Source organism: Protomyctophum parallelum (assembly GCF_964188405.1).
Source record: "Protomyctophum parallelum genome assembly, chromosome: 10".
NCBI lineage: Eukaryota > Metazoa > Chordata > Actinopteri > Myctophiformes > Myctophidae > Protomyctophum > Protomyctophum parallelum.
The window spans coordinates 21,971,897-21,996,558 of NC_139704.1; the positions used below are offsets into that span (position 1 = coordinate 21,971,897).

General features: G+C 43.1%; 1 protein-coding gene across 1 annotated transcript in view; it reads right to left on the reverse strand.

The window, feature by feature from the left end:
* hpse2 (heparanase 2) overlaps positions 1-24,662 on the reverse strand; it is a 121,683-nt gene that overhangs the window by 93,747 nt on the left and 3,274 nt on the right. The window contains exon 3 of the mRNA XM_083775341.1: positions 22,446-22,607. Within this exon, the coding sequence (XP_083631467.1) occupies positions 22,446-22,607 (162 nt within the window). The remainder of the gene's footprint in view (positions 1-22,445; positions 22,608-24,662) is intronic.

Sequence of the window (24,662 nt, forward strand, 5' to 3'; positions counted from 1 at the left end):
AATACATGGAATATTCTTAAAACCCGCTCTCTGTCTAAAAAATCCTTCATTTCGTGAACTCTGCAAAATTATTCACTTTGTGTACTTTCTCTAAAATTGTTTTCATCTTAAGGTTCATTATACATTATACTGAATATTTTAGTACTTTTTGTAGTACTTTTTGTAGTTGGATTACTTCCTTGAGTATGTTCACATTCCGGGCGTTGTCCAGTGGTTCCTTCCTTTTATAAAGCTATTAAACTATTAGAGAATGTAGAATTGTCATTTTGATCATTTGCCTGTTATCTCCTACCTACTACACTGCCTACAGCATGGAATTGTGGACAAAATCTTATCCAACGACAACAAAATATTCTTTGGTCTTGCGTCTGAGAGGCAAAATGTTGTCAAATGCAGAATAAATAATGGTCCTTGATATGAAAAGGGTTGAAAACCACTGATGTAGACAACAAGATTGTCAAGTCATGTTCTACGTATCCGGACTCTGAGACAGCAGAATGACATGGTTATCCCCCTACTGCATTGTGCCTCAATATACTGATTACAATGTGGCTCCCATTTACAACTTATAGAGGTCAACAGAGAAATAGACAAAACACATCATATTCTGTAAGACATGATTTATAGTGCTTAGACTGTTAAGATATGTTATGAAGTTCTTATCCCAATAGAAAATCTTGCTAATCATTCTACACCGAGTAGTCAATCACTAATCAGAACTTATATTTGTGTGTATAGAATTACTATGAATCATGATGAAAGCAGTTCAAACACACAAAGCACAAACCCCAGACAGTTTTTAATATGTGAGTAATATGAGTAGCCAATAGCCATAATGTCCTCACATCATGTCTAGATTCTATGCTGAGAGTACAAACACTCACATTTCCAATGCCTCACTCATTTCCCTATATGAGCTTTATATTGAGTGGTATTATCATAGTAACACCCAAAACGGGTTCGGGGCTGGATATCTGTAGGAAAAAGATGGAGCTAGAAGAAAAGATAGAAGGCCAGGAAAGCCTACAACATATGCAATATGTACAGTACATATGGTCATTGACATTAATGACATCATATGGAAAATGCATGCACAACTGTTCTTTTGAACAGAATTCACCTGCAGTGTCTCTGGTTAGTTGAGGCCCTTCAGAGACAACAGCTAAAATAGAAAGTTCCCTGTCTGCACTTTATTAACTGGTGTTAATATCTGTGCATTACTCACAGACAGTGAGTTTGAGTGATGAAAGATTTATTCTCCGGTGGCAGTGTAAATAACATTGCAGGAAATGCAGAAGAACAAATGAATGGCAAGGGAACGAAAGGTAAACTGCAGACTCTGAAATGTGTGATAAGGTACAATCTGTGCTAAAATGTGTGTTTTGTCTTTCATCACTTTGTCCTTAAAAAAATGTCCTTACTTCAGTGAGTAACTAAAGTATATTGAGTAACCCTAACCCCATTACTAACAATGTCCCTAACCCTAAAGTAACCGCACGCAAAGCCACGTTGTCGGAATTACGAGCGGATCCCGATCAGAAGTTCACCGGTGTTGCTTCCGGCAGTTCCCGGCACCCTGAGCAAGACAGTTTAAGAGCCATAAACGTCAAGACGTCTAATTGCCAATTAAGTACCGGATGCCACGGACGACAAGACATCTTCCCTTGAAAATTCCTCTAATCTGGTGTACAGGTGATGACATGCACATTACATGCATAATAGAATTAGAAATTCTTTCTTTCTTTATAATGGGAGAATTGGCACTCAAAGCCTAAACTGGTGACCACCAGGTGGCGCTGAAAGAGTTAAGCCCTAACAGCCCCAACCCGCCCCCGGAGTACTCATAATGACCATCTGAGCAGGCATCAGCTGGGCAAAACCGAAACTGAATTCCTCCCATGGGGTTAATAAAGGTACGCCCCCACACGGTCGGTTATCGTCGCTGTCGGGCTCAAATCCTGTGTGTCCAAAACCGTTACTTTTCAGGAAATGAATGGATGTCTGATGGAGCTAATATCATTTAGTTACAAGCTCTGGTAGAACTAAAAAACATGGCATGGATGCACCTGAGACGTATCCTCAGTGGTGTATCCAAAGGTCCTCGAGGTTCCGGGTCTCGCGACATCATATCCCTCACTCAGGTGACCCAGCCGGGGTGATCAAGTCCCAACTTACGTCCCAGTAGCTACCCTCGATCAGTCCCATTAGGGAAAAACCATGCAGGGACACACAATCCGCTGCTCCAGAACTACTCTGCCGGTACTGGGCAGGCCATCCGGCGAGTGGAGGGACTAGGCACTGTGGGTTGACTCCTGGCCGGGCACCTCCTACGCCTCACCATGGTCCACTCCTGCTCTCACCAGGTGCACCAGATTCCCAGCCCCGCATACACTTCATTCGGGAGTGGTGGATTCTGCAGGCTCCACCGGCAGGGAAACGGCTCCACTTGCGGCTTGAATGGCCCTCCTAAAGGACTCACGTGGGTTTTTTGGGCTTCCTCCTCACGGCGGACTCAGGCTGGGGCGCCAACCCATACTGCTGCTCACCCGGCTGCCGTCTACATTCCGGCTGTCAACCTTTGGTTTACTAGTAAATACTTTTCATTGGTTAAATATTTATGAAACAGACTTACTGTCTGAACCCCGTGCTCAGCTCTGCCCCGGCCTGGACACACAAGCAGGGATATCGCTATTACCGTAATGGAAGATAACCAAGGAGGGGAGTGTTGCTCAGCCAGGCTAATAGCTTTGCGAGCAGGCAGGGCACAACTGCTCTACTAGGGAGAGGACCCCAAGTCAGCCAAACATCTGCTCCTGGTTAAAGGTGTCAGCTCCTGCCTTTCACAGCATCGCTTCAGAACCTTGTAGAAAGCCCTGGCCTCATCCTGCCTGGGTCGACTGAAAGCAGCCCCGTACGCTCCCTGAGGGAATGCCGGTCTCAGAAACGCACCGCCGAGAATTCAATTCCACTTTACCTCTCCATGCTTCACTTTACTCCGAGCGAAGAGAATTTCATTACATTACTTGTGGACTCATAAAATTCCTTCAATAATAAAAGTGCCTTAAACCTTCAAAATCAACGGGCTCCACGGTGGCGGGAGAGGCAGGGGCTGGGCCGGAACGCCAGTGGCAATAGGCTATATGGTGCATATATATCTCATGAGTCATGAGTCAAGTCATTAGTCAAGCTTAGTCTCACTTTGAGTTTATTTCATCCTCAAAAATTACTTTGTCTAACTTAAAGGAATGCTCATTATAATATGGCACCATTTCTGTTTATACTCGCTCTGTCTCTCAGGAGGGCAGTGGACAGACTGGACACTATAACACGCCTACCAGTGACATCATTCGTGGGCAATCCAAGCTACCGAAATAGAAACGGCAGTAGCATGAAATGTTTGAAATGGCCTAAACCTGCCCTACCGATGAGGTCACTGGTGGTAACTTTACCATCCATTTTCTGGTCATAATAATAGCGTGAAGATTGAACGAAAATAGGTGACGCAAATATTTGATGCAAATCTACAAGCTCACATGATGCGTGGTGAACTTTTTGATTGGCCATTTTCAGCAGAGAAATTTGTGGGGGGGAAACCAAGTAAACCAAGTAGAGCCCTATAGGGAGTACTAGGGACAGAGGTCAACTCGTCTGTCTGTCTGTCTGTCAGTCAATGTAAATCAGAATCTGGTCAAGCCTTAAATGTTTACATAATAAAAGAATGGTCTCTCTCTGTAGAAAATCTGTGGAAATTATATAATATAGTCAGGCCGTCTTGTAGCCATGAATCATTAGTCATGCAATTAAAACTTGAAGTAAAAAATCCCAAGGTACCAGTTATAGCACATTCAAGCCAAATAACAAAAACAAAAACAGACTTTGAAAATAGGAAGGAAAACAATTTGGTTACACATCCAACATTATGACTCTATCACGCCTCTAATGAGCCAATAAACGTCTAAAGAACATGTTGATTTGATGATGTTGCCAGACCTCTATCTGTTGTTGGTCTCAGTGAACAAAAAAAACAAAAAAAAAGGTTTACGAAGAAAACCCTATTCCATGTGTGTCAACCCACCCCTCTGGCTCACTCTGGTGCTCATTTATAAATAAAGAAATAGCAAGGCTGACAGAAATGTTTCAAAGCTCCATCTGACCAAAAATGCACACACACACACGCACGCACACGCGTGTGCACGTACACGATACTACACGCATGCAGGCAGACCATCATGCTTCTCTCTCAGGACAATCAGTGGAGTTTACGACCTGAATACACTGCCAACAATTGCCCAAGCCGCTTTTCTCCCTCCCTTGCCGTCGAAAACAACGAGCGTGAAAAAAAAACACAGTTTAATCCGTTCCCGTCCATAGTTGTCTGTATCTGTATCTCCCGGTATACACGGCAGAATGTAAACAATAGCCTCACGGATGGAGGGACCCACAAAGAAACAAAACAAGTCACAATTCTGCAACGGAGTCCGTTTGACTTTTGTTGTCGAATGTGCCATTTCTCCCGTTAGGTAGTTTGAGTTTGGGCTGTTTCCTGGAACTCTGGGTTAGGTTGCGGGGCTACGGCACAACTTGACGTTTGGCTGTTGTTAGTGAGAGGTGGTGGAGCCAGGTTGGAAGAGATTTACAAATCCCTATGGAAGCCAGCTGGATGGCTGCACTGTGGGGGTTTATCTGGATAGTGAATAGATGTTTCGGGTCAAATGCTTGATTGTCTTAGAACAGTGGTTTTCAACCAGTGGTCTGGGGACCACCAGTTGTCCTTGAAGCGGTTCCAGGTGGTCCTCAGGTAAATGATGCCGTTGGTTGCCAAATGGACCCTTAAAGGATGAGGCGGGAAGGGCTTCGTCAGTCCCTTTTCCCGTTTGTATAACGAGGCACGCAACGAGCAGGGGCATAGCACCAAATTCTGGGACCTCAGAAAGCCCCCCCACACACACACACACACACATTTATTTGTGTGTTTTTTATGTGTAATCCAGGCTTTCCCCCACACCCTGGGGCCCTAGTAAGGCACCGTACACACTATTGAAACAAAATCGCTCTCTCTATTCCGGGGGGAGAGGGGGGGCAGAGCAGCTCGAAATTACTTTTCAATGGGAGTCACTGGGTTTCACAGAGCAGCTCTGCTACCATGGCTGTGTTCAATGCCCCCCCCCCCCCCCCCCCCCCCAGAACCAGCACAAAAGCCTCAGCCCTTGTGCTGGTTCTGGACAACCGGCTATCCAGTTATCCGAGTTAAGTCCACCCCAAAAAACTAATTCGCTATAATAGAGAGTTATTGCTTGTGCAACCAGCAGGGGGTCAATCATGGGGGAAACAACAAAACTAGCGGCCTGACCTGTCACTTCCTATATGGCCTCAATTTACCAACAGGATGCTTGCTCTGTAGTATGTACCGGTTGTATTTATTTGCCCGTAGCGTATCTGTAACTTTTATGGCTATGCCGTCTCTGACCCCTCTAATTTCCCCTGCAGGATCAATAAGGTATCTATATGAAGCTGCTTATAGGCCCAGTTGCGATCAGAGATTTGCAACGAAACAAAACTGTTTTATTCATGCCTGTTATCGTCGAAAATAGTCAATCTACAAGCTCATAATGTGTCGCACCCGCCCCTCGTTGTGAGTGTGACAATGTTGCACGACTCGACTCCATAATTCGATGTATATAAATTAAGCATTCAAACGTTGCAGGGAAAGATTGCAGCGGCTCAAATACTTTTTTTCTTACTCGTTCCACTCTTTGCTTCTGCCCTATATTGGTCTCTTTCTCTCTCCCCAAGCCCCCCCTCCCCCCTCCCTCCCTCCCTCCCACCAGTCTGAGAGTTGCTCTGTGGATCTTGCAGATCTCAAAACTCTGCAGGACACAAGAGTGATTAATGGCCACTAACGCCATCCAAGACAACCCAACCAGGCACACAGTCAGAGCAAATTAAATCATAGAAAAGAGGACACTCCAGTGGCAAAGGCACAAACGTACCAAACTCTTATGCAAGCTGGAACGTTAGAGAGGGAGGGGGGGGGGGCTTTTAATAAACGGGGCTTCAACAGAGAAGAACATAACGAAGCTGAAGTTTCCTGTGGCTGTGAGACTAAACGCTATTGGCTCAGGTTGGCAGCTCTGTACGTTTAGGAACAGATTTGGTCGTTGAGCAGAGATGCGTTTTCTTCGATCTATTTCTTTCTTGGAACGAAAACCCACTTCATAACAGTGTTGCTGTCTCGTGCTCAACAGGGGGATGCTATCTTCTATTACGGCAAATTGGACCTCAACAGACGGCAGCAGAGTTCATCTGAAATTTGAAACTGCAGGCAGAGATTCATGAGAGACATCCAATAGTTGCACGAACCAAGAGTGTAGAGCCTGCTCATACTCAGATCTGTTTTCAAATCAGACTAAGGTCGCACACAGCAAATGCATGATGGCATTTCAAGTCATCATTAGTGAAACTGAGGAAATAAGACTCGAAAGATGTGTGACCATACTGTGACTGGAATTAAAAGCATTAGTGGCAGCCGCACTTCCGGGAATGCATACATGCCTGTTCGAATCGAGCCAATTGCTTGGCTCCGAGTTAAGGCGGCCAACCGTCCCTTGAAATAAGGAATCGCCCCCTTATTTGGAAACTGAAAGATGTGTCCCTTATTGAACTGATAAGCGACACACTTTGTTCATTATTTTGGGGGAATCAATCATTGACACACATCTTACAAGTTGAAACTGCTCAAAGGTCATGATATACATACCACTACTGTATATTGTATAATATGATATAGGTTGTAACCACTTCTAGACTTGGTAAACTGGACCCGAGTTATATCCATACTTGGACTGCATTGTTTTCTTTTTCACCAAATGTCTTTGTCAAAAACATCCGATCTACAAGCTATGTGGAACGGCTAATTCTGGCTAATCCCCTGGAACAATATGGACGCTGGAGTTCAATTCCAGGTAGTTAGTATAGCTAAGTCTACTTGCTTAGAGGGCTGTGGCCATTTGGATCTTGGAATCATTTGGAATAGCTTGGCCTTCCGGTCTGGAAGTGCTGCTTTTTGCAGAGCTGTCGAGAACCACAGTATGGCTGCTCACAGCGTTCCGGAGAACCGTCCCTCCCATTGACTTCGCACTCAACACCGCACTCCCTCGGGCCCTACGCGGTATATACACCCACCAAGTGTTAAGGCAATGGGGATGAACGCTTCTCGAGGTATGCGAAAGAAAAGTCAGACAGACAAGTAAAATTATGCATACGTACAGAGATTCCTAGAATTGATAGATAATTAGATTAATATTTCACTGTATTGTTTGTTTGCTCGAAACTCATACGTCGACGACACAGCACTTCCACAGTGTTCCACATGCAAGGAGGGATGTTACTTTGGTGCAAGTCACAGAGCCTAATGTCACGCGAGCACGCGCGCACGCACGCACGCACGCACGCACGCACACACACACACACACACACACAAACCAGCGGACACACAAATATTTGTGCAAGACTAATGAGTGTGTTCCCAGCCTAAGTAGTTGAAAGAGTAGGACATTAGCGTAACATCCTTAAATACAGGATCAAATCACTTCCGTAAACATGCAGTGACTCTGGCCAACCTGCCAAGAGAGCTCTGAGCGGTAGTGGAAAAGGTACTCTGATGTTTTAACACAATGTAGAAATAAATACTCCTGTCCTGTATTCAGACATTTACTTGACTAAAACTATAGGCATCAGAATATACTTAGTGCCAAAAGTAAAAGGTACTCATTATGCATGAAATTTCCCATTTCACAAGTTTTCAAAAAAATTGATACAAATAGAAGATACAAGCTAACAACTCGCCGCAGGTGGTGAGCGAGCTTGTAGATCGGATATTTTCAAATACATAAAGTAAATATATATACATATATATAGGGTTGATGTGTCAATTTATGTATAATATATTTGTCATTAGAATCAATATTTACAAAGTATAACTTAAGGTTTGTAGTGGAGTAAAAAGTACAATATTTGCCTCCGAGATGATGAGTAGAAGTAAAAGTATTGAACATTGGATATACTCCAGCAAAGTAGGGAGAATTGTGTACTTTAGTACAATACTGTCCACCAAAGCCACTTGTGCACAGTACAATCCTTGGGGTTGATTTGTCCGACGTGTATGGGTCCATTTTCACACACAGGCGAGTGTACAGTGTAGTACCAGTCAAACTTTCACACATGCACCGACACCCGCCAGTAACCTACAAGCGCACACGCACAAACACACACACACACACACACACACACACACACACACACACACACACACACACACACACACACACACACACACACACACACACAGGCATGCGCACATGCACTCACAGACACACATGCACGCACTCACGCACACACACACATAGGCTATATTATGGGTGCACAAAGGCCAATCTTATAAATAGCGCCTGACAGCCTGAGAGTCAAATTAAGGAAATAAAATGTGTCTCAGTGGTAATGAAGTAGGCATGTTTCCCCTGAGGACAACAACTTCATGTGGACCCATAGAGATCTGACGCACAGGCGCACGCACACACGCGCACACGCACACACGTACAAACACAGTACCTACATTCTTGCCAAGTGTTCATATACCCCTTGTAAGAGCTGGGTCAGTATAGACTACAGAATACAGTGCCATGATTTGAAATTTGACACAAAACGTATGTTTTCAAGAGTTCGGAGAGGGGAAAAAAATGTAGGGGGGTTGGGGGGTTACGCCAAACGATCACAGGAGAGGAAGGAGCGCTTTCAAACATTTCCCATGCATGAGGCTATTAAAATGACATTCGTTTGCAGGTTCCTGGCACTTGTCTGCGAGCATATTGCAAACACATGGAATTACACGTTATGGCCATTTGTGATTTAAACACTAAGGTACGTCCTCAGCGTTATGCGTGGGTATACTTTGTCGTGTGACAGTGTCGCGTGTGGATTTGTCACGTGACGCGCCGCTGGCTCGTAGATCAGAGATTTTCGCGCAGATCTGCGATTTTTAATGTCATGCAATGGAGTATCTAGATACCCTTAATCGGAAAAGCATCCGTCATTTTAAGATTTTAGCATTGGCCATTCAAAAATAGCAGGTATACAAGCTTGTACATCTTCTATTTTTGGATAATTCTTTTGAAAAATCTTGATAGAGGGGGGGAACTACTGATTTAGAAGGCATTTGTAGAATCGGCCTTGGGGGTCTAAACGGGTTAAGGGAAAACATCAACGTTTTGGAGAGGAGAGGAGAAGAGAGGCGCGTAATCAGCAGTTTGTCTCGGGATCTGAAACGCACATCGGCCGCCGGCTGGTGATTGATGAAGTGACAGGTGAGACCGAACAACTCGATTACGTGACTCTGCGATGGAGTCTGAAGGGTCGGCACTGCGCGTGTTTGTCTGATGTCATTATTTAAAGATGCATTCAGTAACTTATAAATGATGTACTACGTGAGAGTCAAACCAATTCTTCTCTTTTTGTTTTGACACTCTTTTACCATGCTCTTCCAAAGAGGCAATCCCTGCTTGACCGGGGAATATATTCAATTTCAGGCAGTACTACTTGTCAACACACGCACGTGCATGCACACGCACACACACGCACGTGCATGCACACGCACGCGCACACACACACACACACACACACACACACACACACACACACACACACGCAAATATGAGGGATATGTTTTTGCTCTACGAATTGTTTCAAAATGTTATTCAAATTCATTGCATCTGGTGAGATTTGTTTGATTGGAAAACGAGGGGTGAAATGAGGACCATCAGATGGGCCTGCTTTGTGCAACCTCAAAACACTGAAGCAAAGTTTATTTAGCCAACGTCCATAAATCTACACGAGCAAACTCATTTGCATTAACAATTTCATTATGATAATGACTGGGAAAACTGTATTGTGTTGTGTACTTAACTTAATTAAGTGGCATAATTCAGTTTGAAGTGGTTTTGATGTCATTCATTATCAAACCAAAATGGGTCCATTGGGTCCATTTTTACATTGTAGTTAAATTTACACTGAGGATTTCACTCTGCACAATGACCAGACTTTACTCAATCTAGTGGTAATTTAAGGCTATAGTGACACAGGGGCAAATAAAGGTTTGTATGGTTATTTTAAACAATTTAAGATGAGTATAACCAAATTCAACAAAGCATAGCCTACTTTACAGAAGGCAATATTAGTTTTCTTGCACTTCTTGCACTGCGCTATTTTGTTTAATAAACAAATTACTTTCTTCTGAATTCATCCACCAGTGTTTTTCTACTGTGCAAATTAGTGCATATTTGACAGAACTATTACCCCGTTCCACATGTTTAATGCACCATTTGCATAAAACCAAACACAATTATTTCTGGGCAGTAATGTGACGTTTGATTCCCATGTGTTGTTTGCACACAGTGAAATCCTCAGCGTTAATTTACCCAATTTGTAACCTGGAACATGTATAAATATAACCCTTTGTAAATGCTCCGACAACTTGTGTAAAAACAAAAGCAAAAAAAAAAAAAAAAGCAAAATCCACACAACTGGCAATTATGTCCAATATAAAACCGTAATGGCCCTGAGCAGTGGTGGAAAGTAACTAAATATATTTACTCAAGTACAACCTTGAGGTATTTTTAAATTATTTTAAATTATTTTACTTATACTCCACTACATCTCAGAGGCAAACATTGTACTTTTTACTGCACTGCAATTCTTTGACAACTTTAGTTACTAATAGTTACTTTGAAGTAACTAGTAACTAAAAGGTACATTAACCAGCCCTCTGGCAATTTGAAAATAGACAATTTACAAGAAACAATTCGTTGCATCTGCTATTTTTAAAGATTTTTATACTTGAACCCGTGAAATGGCGTACATTCTGCACAACGAGCTCTTTCTACCTTTGGTACTTTAAGTAGCCTACATTTTGATACTTTTTGTACTTTTACTCAAGTACATTTTTAATTCAGTACTTTTACTTCTAACATTTTTTTACTTTGCAGTATTGATACTTTTACTTAAAGGGCCACTTCACCCCTTTGCAACCTGATTTTATTTGAATGATGCTTGAGAGACAAGAAGCTTACTTTTCTGGGTAATGTGTTTATAGATAATAGTATTTCAAAGTGATGTCACAGACATTGGTCTCACGTCCTTCCTGGACTACATGTTATCTCAGTAAAACAGCCCGCCCCCCTCTGGTGAGTAGGCTACACCAAAGCATTATGGTCATTGTAGTAATCCAGCAATCCAGTCGAACCCTATTCAAACACTGTCTGTCTGTCTGTCTATCTGTCTGTCTATCTGTCTCTCTGTCTGTCTGTATGCGTGCGGATATGTGAGTGATGCTTGTTTTTGTTTTCCAAGCTCATTTTTATTTTCTGAGGCCAGATTGTTCATACAGTATGCCTGATTGTGTGGGGGAAGAAGCTATTTGGCAATCTACTGCCAGTGGCTCTGTGGCTACGAAGCTACTTGCCCCTTCGTAGCATCTGAAACGGACAACGGTCCATGGTTGGAGTGTGTGTGTGTGTGTGTGTGTGTGTGTGTGTGTGTGTGTGTGCGTGCAGTGAGAGAGAGAGTGCACATTTTGTGGAAAACAACACGAGATGAAGAGCAAGGGGGAGTTAAACATCCGCTCAAATCTCACACCGAAACTAACAGGGATAAGAGAAAGCGGCATGCGCCCCGATATTACCAAAAGTAAATGTGTTTTGATTTTGGATATGAATGTGATCCAGCGGCCCCCTGAATATACACAGCTGAGCCAACTTGTTTTGATGAAAACATTTTCAAGTAGAGCACAGATGTTTTTGTAAATTCCCCCAAAATGTTGGTGTTTTTTCAGACTTTTTGCGCTCTGCTTTAAGTCCCCTTATAGCAGCTTAGAGTTGTGCATTTGGATTTGGCTGATGACACGATGGTCACATTTATGACGCCGGTGATAAAGTGCTGAGACTAGAGCCATAAGTCACTGTGGAACACCTTTTTAAACTGATCCCATTTCCTGTGCACGCTGCCACGCTGCCAGTAGGCCAAAGGAGGTAAATCACAATATAATCATTTGTTACATTTTGTGAATTCTTAATCTCAAATCGACCCTCCAGCTGTCCTTTCACATCTGGGCAAAGCCGTGTGGTTATTAGACCGCGTCTTATTCAAACCATGGTAAAATGTTGATTTAAACACTTTAATCCCCAGGGCTCTCTAGTGGTTCCCAAACTTTCTCATGTCATTTGAAAAGATATACCAGGGTCCCCCATGAGAGAAGATATTTACGGCTCCAGCAGTGATTCTCAACCCGTTTAATTTCAAGGACCCCCAGTTTGACATGCATTAGTCTACGGACCCCCATTTGATGGCATTTCTATCTCTGGGACCCCCAATTTATATCGTAAAATCAATGTTAATTTAACTCTGAGAGTGCACAAATCCAGTGCACAAATCCATTTGTACACTCTCTCAGAATTACAGACCCATAAGGGTCCATTTGGTTCCAAACTATCATTTAGCTGGGGACCCCCTGGAACTCCCCCAAGGACCCCACTTTGGGAACCACTGCTCTATAGAGTGTCGCAGTCCCGCCCCCTACCAGGGACCAGGAAATGATTCCTGTTCATTTTCCTCATAGACATTTCAAAAAGTATTTATTTAAAGACCTCTTAAGCCTCGTATAAAGCCAACTCGAGTTGTGACAAATCATGACAACAAACAAAAAATGTCAGGCCGAACAAATAATTAGAAAGAAGAAAACGGCAGGTTACAACACTTTTTGTTGTTGTTCTTCTTCTTTGTAATTATTTGTTCGGCCCAAAATTTTGTGTTTGTTGTCATGATTTGTCACAACTCGAGTTGGCTTTTTCCGTGGCGTAATCGTCTTTAAATACTTTTTGAAATGTCTATGGGATAAATGAATGAGGAATTCACTTCTGGTCCTACAATTTACAATTTAGGCATTTAGCAGACGCTCTTAATCCAGAGCGACTTACATTAAGCAAGAAAAAAAAGCATGGGAATACATCACATAAAAAGCATTTATCATGAAACATGCGTAAGCTAAGAAAGTAACAGTGGAATATCTATATAATGAAACTATACACTATACATATACTACTATGCTATACATAAGTACTATGACGTGCTATGACTACATACAATGCAATTATAGTGCTGTCTACATAACATGCTATAAGTCTGTATCAAATGCTATCTAAGTCTACAGAAATGCTATCTAAGGGGGTAGGGTAAGTGCTATGGGCCATGATGGAGTCTGAAAAGGTGGGTTTTCAGACTACGGCGGAAGATTGGGAGTGATGCTGCAGTTCTGACTGCAATGGGAAGTGCATTCCACAGTTTTGGAGCCAGAAGGGAGAAGAGTTTGGGACGTGTGGAGCGTTGTCCCGGCGTCCTAGCGTCGTCATCAAAGGGGGCTTCAGCCCCTGCCCCTTTACCCGTCTGTAAAAAAACTGCCCTTTCCAGACCATGAATGCAGCATTTACTATGGTGAAAGACATGCAAAAATGCCACTCCTTTCCATGCCATTCCGGAAGGCAGCATTCAGGAGAATTGCTTTTTTCCGAAGTCTCCTGAACTTGGAACGTATAGCATTTTGCGTTGAACAATTTGGTTTAGAAATCTGGGTTGCGACCCGAAAATAGCTGATCTACAAGCTCTCAACACGTCACAGCACAACACGTTGTGAGCTTGTAGATCTGCTATTTTCATTATTTTTGTCAAAAAGTGCCCTCTTACGGGATTACAGCCCCTGCCTCTGTAACACTCTCTACACGTCCCTGAAGAGTTCTGTCAGCAGTTGGAAGAGGCATATATAGTACAAAGAGACTGTTTATTATATTAGTGCCTGATATATATTCACAGCAACATTTACATTAGCCTAACAATTGACTAGAGCGTGTAAACATTCTAAACAAGTCACTGGATACCGTGTGAGGTCAGACTGAGAGAGAGAGCGAGCAGCGTGAGATACAGAGGAAGAGAGAGAGGGTGGGAATGGACGAGCAGGGTGGATGATATGCTCTCATCATGTCGCTATAACACTGCTTTTTCCAGCGTTGTTTTTGGCAGCAAATTTCTATTTTAGTTTTAGTCGTAGTCTCTTGAATGGTTTTCATTTAGTTTTAGCCACATTTTAGTCACCTGGAATGTTTTAGTGTTTTAGTCGACTAAATATCATAAGATTTTAGTCGACTAAATCTACAGGTGATTTAGTCAACTAAAATGTATTTTGGCGGGCCTTGATGCCGCCGTAATGACTGTTTTTACATTTGCTGAAAATAGCAGATCTACAAGCTCACAACAAACGTGTCACACTGCGACGCGTTGTGAGCTTGTAGATCTGCTATTTTCAGCATGCAACCAAGTGTAAAATGACTTATACTGGATGTCTTGTCCACTAGGCCCTTCCTAACATTTTAGTCTAGTTTTTATTTGTTGACGAAATTGACGTCAATATATTTAGTCTTATAGTTTTAGTCATCATAGCTTAGTTTTTATTTAGTTTCCATTTAGTTTTCATCAGTGTAAAAAGGTAGTCGACCACTGTTTTCAACCGCTTTTCTACTTCTAGTGACTAAACCAATGTCTGGTCTGAAGTGAAAGCACACAAGATCTATGGGAGCGGAATTACTAATGTGATATAATAGTGTCACGAAACATGAGGGAAACAAAAGGTTTTCTTCTCACCAAAACATTGAAACGAGAGGTTTCTACTCTAAACTCAATGCATGGCCGCTATATTGCAGAATGTCAGAATCACTGTAGTGAGTGTAGCCTATAATGTCTCATGTCCAATTCAGTATTTTAGCTGTGACGCGCCCCCTCCAGAGATACTTCCGGGTCCTCCTTTTGTGTTGATTTTGTGTCCCCATAGAGTTATACTGTGTCCCTCCGTCGGACTAAATCTGAGACGAAAACAACCACGAAAGTCTCATTTTACCGCTTTCCTCGCAACAACAAACTGCTGCTCTCCCAAATCTGGCTGTGACAGGCCGTCTGCCCCACACTGGATACTATCGCCATTTCATTTCATTGTGTCAACTAAATCCTCATTAAATGCAAACTAGATTCAACATACTCAACCCATATGCCCCGAAATATTGTACTGAGCAAATGGACTGTTACCACCTTCAATAATTATGATAATAATAGTCATTATTGTCTCCACATCATATATTTTCTTTTTCATGGACTCTTGTACAGAACATTAATAATTCTACTCGAGTTGGAAGCATTAAGACTCATTTTAACCCTCAATGACTTCCTTTCTGAAAAATAACGTAATTGTAAAAAGATTCACGCGTTTAGATATTCTATTTACAATGAGAAGCGGACGGGAGCTGGTGCCACTTGGACCCGGACGTAACATAGGACTACAAAATGACGTCGGACTTAAATACAGAATAGACATCTGTGATGTTGACTTGACATATCAACATAACATTCACATGCTCATTCTCAGCTATTATTACATGGCTTGGTTGAATGTTGATTCTGATTGGTCAATCGCAGAATTCAGCGCAGTGTTATTTCTTGATAACAGACCGCTCCGCTCTATAACAGACCGCAGCACCTGGCTGCAGCCACTTACTGATTTACTGCTGTTTCCAACATGACAGCCATGTAAACACACACACACACACAATGTAATTTACAGCTAAACATTGCTCTCAAAAATGTTTTTGAAAACATTTGAGTGAGAAATGGACGAAGCAGTATACCGAAAATGGATTCTATTTGATCAACTCACATCCTTAATTGTTTTCCAACAGTGCTGCAGCTGGGCAGACGCCGGCCAGCGCGACATTTATGGAGTACTTTCATTACCGCAAGCAAGGAAATATCTCGTTTTGTTGTGTTTTGGGTCAATGTATTAATTTATGTATTGAGTAGCCATGTAATAAGCAGGATAATGTATGGCTGAGTGGTCATTGTTTATATATAAATCACATTCAGGCTGATTATCCACCTCCGCTACGCGTCGGTGGATAATCAGCCTGTCGGTGATTGATCTATAAACAATGACCACTCAGCCATACATTTTTTTATTCAGCTTTGGAGGGAAGGGCTTGCCGAACCGAGAAGTTTTGGTGAGGATGAAAGTGCCTCAGAACTCAAGATAGTAGTGTTGTAGGACTCGCGTCCATTTACTCGGTCTCGTCTGGATCTCTCCCATAATTTGACTCAGGCTTGAGTTGACTCTGTCTCGGACCAAGGGACTCGGGACTCTTCCTCCTACCGAGTCCACTCGAGTGACGAGTCATTACAATGCAATGAAATATTTGTATTATAGCCATATTATGAGGAGGACAGTGCAGTCTGAGTGAAGTGAAAATAAATTAATACGTTAAATTCAAAGAGAAGCAGACGTTTCCGTCCTTGACTACCATCACTGCTGGTTCTGTGATGAAATAGGTTGGAAATGTTTGAGGTTGGCCAAAATAATTTCCATTCCAATTTCAATTTCCAATAAACTATTCAGATGAAAATCAAATGAAATGAAGAGAGACAATGAGGGATTTCAAGAATCCCTATAAATTATTTGTATAGCCTTTGGCAGTATAGTCAATATTGTTGAACTTGCACAACTCTCACCCTCAGATAGAAAGTCTGCAGCTGCTGATATGGCTGAGTTACACTTGGTTCCCCTTTGCAGGGTAATTTCACTTTAAAACACTTCTGGGGTCATTTTCATGTCTACTGTTGCTTGTACCCCAGACAGTTGTCAAGGTATAAAACTAAATAAAATAATATTTGATATTAATTTGATCAGACACGCCCCCCATAAGCCCTTTCAATTTCAAACTTCATGTCAGACTCATTGAAAACATATGTCCATGCTTATGGTGACTGAAATTGTCCTTCTAATGAATGGTGATAACATGGTTATTTCATGCATGGATTTACAAGACTTTACAAAACTTTACATTGCATAAAATATTAACATAATGAAATAACTAATAGAAAGATGAAGGTCTCAATTAGACAATATCCTTCACCAGAAGCAGGGATGTGTGTTTTCAATGAGTTTGAAGTTGAATGGACTACTAAAATATATAAATATTACGAGTATAGATAAGATATATGAACGTTTTTAACTAATGTAAAAAGAGAATGAAACAAGCTGACAAGTAGAGTTGTAAACAGAAGGAAGGGGTTAAGGGTGGGTTTTATCGTGCAGATCAGGCGGCACTATAAAAACTCCAAAACCCCGTCTCCAACCATCGTCTGCTGAGCTCCCTGGGTGACATCACACGTTTGACACTTGCCTCTCAGGTTTTATCACTTCAGATACTTTTTACGGCGTGGTCGGCCTGTCTGTATGTCTGTCTGTCTGTCTGTGTCCGGAGCTAATCTTGCAAAACCGCTGGACCGACCAGCGCCAAATTTCTTGTTCACACTGACAGTAGGCCACTAATTATTTTTTCACATATGTCTAGCATATGTTTTTGAAATATTTAACTTTGATTTTTATAATGGAAGTCAATGGGTCTGGGGAGCGGGGCTGAAACCTTGCCTTGAGTCATATGTCATATTTATGTCACAGACAACTGAAGTTCTCATATCACAGGCTGTCCACACCAAGTCTGAGATGCACAATGTTGCCCCGCCACGGATCCGAGATCCTGTATATGCATATCAGTTGGACCATCTCTGTCCATGATGGGAATAACTCTGAGACATTCTTAAATAGTCTCCCTTTAAGACCTTTAGACTTGTGGTTCCGAATCATGAGGTCACAAATTGAAGTGTTGAAATGACTGCCTCATAGTCTAAATAAACGCACAATGCTCATATGAAATCACAATGCAGACTGCTAAGCTAACGCGCTAAACTAGAGAGTAGAAACAGAGAACGGAGAGAGACAGACAGACGGAGAGATAGACAGCGAGAAAAGAAAAGAATCAGGGAAAGAATCAGAGATAGAGAACAGAGAAAGAGAAGGGGGGGGGGGGGCAGGCAGGCGGGCAGACAGAGTGGGGGGGTGGGGGGCATGGATGAAAGATGGAGCATGTTGAGAGGAGAGAACATGAATAGCTCACCATGGGGTGACAGTGACCGTGACCTTTGCCTTGTCTGAATTTGGGGTATTTTCCTCAGTGTGTGTGTGTGTGTGTGTGTGTGTGTGTGTGTGTGTTGGCGCTCAGAGTGGCCCCATTACTGATAGCTCTAACAAGCACAGGTCAAAGGTCATGCTGTGGTGAGTGGAAAAGGATGGAGCGAGGCTGTTAAACGACCTTTAAACACCACCTGCCTTCACACACACACACGCACATGTGCACACACACGCACGCACGCACGCATAGTCGCGCACACACACACACACACACACACACACACACACACACACACACACACACACACACACAACACACACACACACACACACACACACACACACAGTGTGGCTACGCTGATTGTTACCAGACATATTTAAACGCCAGCCTTGTGCCTCTGTAGCCCATATTACTGCACTACTCCGTTGCACTCCAGAGAACACAGGACCACATAAGCAAACCCTTTGCACAGCATACAAAACGCATAAAGCTACACAGTACACACGACTAGCGCACATTTGCAGGGACTGCCGTTTAACCTATACTGTCTGCAGCGTTGACGGGATTAACTTGTGGCCCTGTTCTGGGGTGAACATTTAGAAATAAGATCACAATGTGTTGTGAATATATACTGTCAACCAGTAGTGGTTTTATCAGCCGGCAGGATCTAAATATATATATCGTCTAAGAAATAACATTAAATAAAATAAAAGCCTCCCTTATGACCCTTAGCTGTTACCAATTGACCTATAGCAAAGCGCCTCCCCAAACTGCTATGGTCCAATCACAGCTAAGCATAACATGTGTTAGACAAACCTCTCCACCAATAGTTTTCCTATATGATAAAACATTGTTTTAAACAAGAAATGTCACACACATATTTTTCCAGTGCATATGGCAGGCCTTGATTTTGAAGGTCTGGGTCCAAAAATGAACCAGTATTTAATGTGTAAAGTCCATGATATTTACATTGGATTGAATGAGCCCGGCTGGAAAGTGTCCAAGTGGAAGTGTCTAAGTGGGAGAGGCTTAGCTAAAGGTGGAGAGGTGGAAAGGCTTAGCTAAAGGTGGAAAGGTGGAGAGGTGGAGAGGCTTAGCTAAAGGTGAATTAGCCGGGTTAGGGTCCATTTGTCTACTTTTTCTGTCTGGGAAATTTCCCGTTGATCCGTCCCTTTCTCCCTCCCTCCGGGTTGAGGAATGAGCTTTCTGTGAGAACGCTAGTGCGCAGTGAATCTGCTTCAGTAAATAAAGTCCTCCTGCTGCTGTGGCTCTCGCCTCCCCCTCCATAACAAACGATGGCACCTGCTCAAAACAAAAAGAAAGCCACCGTGCTCCCTCGCGTGACTCTGTTTTTGTATGGCCTCAGCCGCATGGATCCCTGGCAATACGTGAGCATCTTAAGCAGACAATATCCCCCACCGAGCCATAAGACACTCGGAACTGTTGTGCTGCAAAAACTGGCTGGAATACAAGAGAATAGATCACGCGTGATATGCATCATATCGGGCTATTCGCTGGCTGTAATGTCTTACTGTAATAATGTATCATTGTTTTAAAGCAAAACTTTTGCCAAATTTGGATTCCCAAATCCCATTGTTTTGGTGTGAGGAGACCATATTAGCGTGGGGACATTAATCTAACCATGTGGATCTCAGGATCCACATGGGACCGGCGTGGCTCCAGTGTGTGGATCTGGGGACTTCATGTGGCCAGCTCCGGTGACATCAGTCATCCATCACGTGACATGATTCAAAAAACAAATAGCAGATCTACACGCTCACAGCTTCTATCAGCTGTTAAGGGGGAAAACGGCAGTAGTACAGAGCTCTGGATGACCCTGGTCAACTATGTATATAGGGTTTATTCATTTAATATAACTGGTTATGTGTCTGGTGCAGACTGACTCGGGTCACAGAGATAGACTTGCTACCTGGCTAAGAATATCTAGGCAATCACATCTATGCATACTGAGTCGACATGAACCTCCATGTTTTCTTCACTTTCTGAGTTACAGTATAAGTTAACAGATTTTGCAGTGTCATGCACCCAACGGACAATTGCTAATAAGTCATCCATGTGCAACTCTTAGAGTGCATCAATGTTTACCAATGGTTACCCACAAGGGTAAATTAACACTGACGATTTCACTGTGTACCGTGATGGGTGCAAGGTTAGGTGGGGCATGTTTTGACTGCAACAACTGATACTAGATGTGTCCTCCTATGATTCACACAGGGTCCTCCCGTGGGAATCCCCCACTAAACTCTCTCACACACACGCACACAAACACACGCACGCATGCGCGCACACGCACACACACACACACACTCACACTCGCACACACACACACACACACACACACACACACACACACACACACACACACACACACACACACACACACACACACACACACACACACACACAAATTACACATTCAACTTGGATTCAGCTTGAGGTGTAATTGGAAGCTTCCCACACATTCATCAATAGCTTTCTGGAGAAAAGAAAATGCTGAAAATCTCAGGATGTCCCCCTGCTGTGGTCTCACATTCCACCGTCTGACCACGGGATGTTTGGAGGGAATACTTTCCAGCGCAGATGCCTTCCCTCGGCACATTGTAAGTGTTATAAGTGTTTATGTCTTATTGATCGCCTGTCTTTGTGTGTTTTCTTGATCGGATTCCAACGTTTTCAGTTGGGACTGCTTTATACACCCCAAAAAACAAAGAATTATATGGATCCTCATTCGGCATTGTCTGCATATTGACTCTGTTTAAAAGGTATTAACCATATTCACATGCCAGCCATGTTGCTCCTACGTCATACGTGGTGGGAGGGTTGACCCTGTCACAGTGCATGGGTATGCAGCCTGCTCGCCAGAAGAAATGTCACTGTACGTTTCCACAAAGCGCAAAAAAACATTGAAACCGGGCGTATTCTAATCCCCAAAACATTGTGTGCGAGCATGCCTACTATATGCGGACCATGTTGACTCAAACATACATCTTTCAATTTGAAGTACATGATAACTAACTCTAAATCTAACCTCTCAGTCTCAACCTATAACCCTAAATGCAAAATGTCAACACATACCTGCAACATACCTAAACCTATCCTACACATTGACAACGTTGCATGCAACACACTTCTGTCTTTCGCAGAAATGTACAATGGCAACGGTAAGTGGTTTTAGGAAGACCTAAAAACCTGATCAACGGCCTCAGACAAGCCCACAACGTTTCACAGAGTTTATGAATCTGCTATATACTTTATACTTTAGAATCTGCCACACTATACCTAACATAACTTAACTGTAGCTTGAGAAGATGACAATGCAGGCCCACAAGAATGCACATCAGGCACGCAGCACTATGTAGTGTGTGTGTGTGTGTGTGTGTGTGTGTGTGTGTGTGTGTGTGTGTGTGTGTGTGTGTGTGTGTGTGTGTGTGTGTGTGTGTGTGTGTGTGTGTGGGGGGGTGAAACACCAGGTTTATAGGGAAACACATGATCAATGGTCTCAGCCCATTCTTTCACTACACCAGTAACATAACTCACATCTCAACCAAAAGCGTTCTCTGTATGCTCTGTATAATGTATACACCCACCTGACGTGTTAAGTGGTCAGATGGGTGGGCCTGGCCACGGACGTTTTAGAGACCTTGAAGTGGGACCTGATCCAGGAAAGGTTGGGAACAACTGTTCCAGTAAATCCCATGATCAAGGGTCTCAGACAAGTCCGTTCCGTCGCTACACCAGCAAAACTCACAACAAGTCACTCTCATCTCCACAGAAAGCGTTCTTTTCAAGTCCTGCATTTCCACTCTAGTTAGTCACGGCAACCGATAAGAAATGCAGCCCACCCAAAAGGCAAGACCCCAGCGATCCCCCTGCGGTGGGCTTGAGCTAACTCTAACCAGTGGAAATGTCAGCGCTGTGTTTACTACCCCTCTGCTGCTGTAGCCCTCCATCCATCCCCGCATTCCTCTTTTACAAATTACATTTGTCATTCTGAAAGCTGATGGTTTATATCGGCATGCTTTGAACCTCGCGTGTGTGCATGCACGCATGTGCATGAGCGTATCGGCTCTGCTGTCCACAGCGTGTGTGTGCGACTGTGCGTGTGTGTGTAAGAGAGGGCAGGGCCCCTGTGGGTGCACGCATGCCGTCCATCCGTGTGTGTGTAACCCACACAGGCCATTCTGTTTCATGTCAATATTATGTGGCAATGTGCTTGAATGTTTATGCCAAAACGCTCGCGTGTGTGTGTGTATGTGCGTGTGTATGTGCGTGCGTGCATGTGTGTGTGTGTGTGTGTGTGTGTGTGATCTCTCTTACCTGTTATTGTAATGTTGCTGTAGATGTTGGAGAGTTGCTCTTTGAGCAGCACAAGCTGCATGGTGGCTGCCTTCTCCCTCTGCAACTCCAGCATCATGTCCGGGTGGTTGGCCAGCTTGCAGCCCTTCTGCTTGTCCAGGGCGATGTCACTGCGCACGATGTCTGGTGGACGGACGGACAGGGTGCCGCAGAAACAATTATACAGCTCAGTTATTTCATCCTTTGTCGTGTACGGCAGCGTCACACACACGTCGAACATATAAGCGGCTCCACAAGTTCACAAAAGTGCCATTTTTTGATATGCAACTCAGTCGTACAAAAAGCTATTCTCGTGTGTTACTTGGCTAACAGTCTGCACATCAGAAGCACTGAAATTGATATCAGATAAATAAATGAACAAACTTGGTCAAAGCTTATCTATAGCTTGGCTGCTTAGCAGAAATGGAAATTCATAGATTTGTTTAAAAGATATTTTAAAATAGGCCTGTACTCTACAGTATTTTCTTGAACGGAAATGACAAACAGATGACAGCTGCCTGTCGCAACTTCTTTTTTTTTTTAGGTGCAGTTACATTCTGTACAGTTATGAAGCATTCGAAGATTGTGGAAGAGTATAATCTTGTGTTGAGAGAATATACGTCAAATCGCATCTAGCGTTCTTGAGGGGGTCTCAGGGGGTCCAGGGGGAGCAAATGAGGGACAATTTAAACACTTATATGCCCCCATTTTATTTTTCAAATTTCAAAACATGTTAACAAAAGGTGACAAATCAGGTTGCCATGGCACAGCCTCTTTTTAGATAGGGGTCCGTGGCAAAATAATTCACAACAAAGTGTTTGAGAAACAGTCTGGTCACCACTGGTCAGTGCTTCTCACAGTGGGGTCTGGCTGGGGACCCCCAGAGGTCCTTGGGGGGGGTTGTCCAGGGGGTTCCCAGCCAAATTGAAAATAGCTACATATATAAGCTCACACAGTGCATTGAAATGTGACTGTGAGCTTGTAGATCTGCTATATAAAAAATTACAACATTTTTTGTAATGTTTTCATTTATATTTTTTAAACTAGTATTAGGTGTAGCTATAGCTACCTGCTGCTGCTGGCACAGCACATGAGCATATTTCCGGGTCCGCGGCCAAATAACCTTCATAATAAATTGGGCGTCCTTCAAAGGAGAGTTTGAAACCAAACCACTATATAGTGCTATACGTTCCATTCCATGTTCTTCGACACTTCCACGGCGAAATGAGACCCTTATACTAGGCCTATAAACCAGGCTTCAGCGAACTTTTCCCACGACAACTCCCGCATGAATCGATATGGCTATAGTCCTACATACATTTCACTGGCCCGAGATAGTCCCACATTCCACGCATACGCAATAAATGTCATGTTCGATTTTTCACCCAGATTTAATTGAGTGCCCAAATTAAAAGCACCTGTGCTCAAAAAGGATGAGTCCCAACGCTTTGATTTTTTCTTTTTTGTGTATAACTCGCGCCCGCGTCTGTTTCAAATGGAAGTATTTTCTGCACAGTTGCCACCTCGTCAATCACAACCAATTTAGCCTCAGCTGTGTGTTAATCAAGTTTGGGGGAAAAAAGTAGCCGAACACGTTCACGTCCCTAGACATTACGGGCGCGTTCGGAAATGCGCCCTGAACGCACTGGTGTGCTCTCTTGTCGTTCGTTTATTCAGTGCACTCAGTGCGTTGTCGTTCGAAAATCCAGTGCGCTGCACACCGGGTGTGCCGAGTGCACGCACTGAGCAACCCTACCCTGAGGGTAGGGTTGCTCAGTGTGAATGGTGTGTTTTAACTGGTCGTTCGTAAATAAGGCACACTGAACGCACTCTGTGACGTCACCGCCCACCACACTCAACAAACTGACCACATTCCCGGTGCGCATAGCCGAACGCGCCCTACATTTGAGGATTAATCTAGAATAGGCTAAAATAAAAAATAAATAAAAAACATTTACTGCGTTTAGCTACTTGAATATATTGAACAGCCTATATTTAAAATAATAATACAGCCTATAGTTTTTAGTTGTTTTTTTTATTCTGAATAGTCCCATTTAGGCCTACTTATTTTGTAGCAGCCTATAGACTCCTGCTGCTGGGGTGAGAATCGTGAGATGACATAGGCCTACCGTAGGCCTACATCAAAAGTCGACTATAGGCCTATACTGTAACCTATATATATAATAGGATTAGGATATA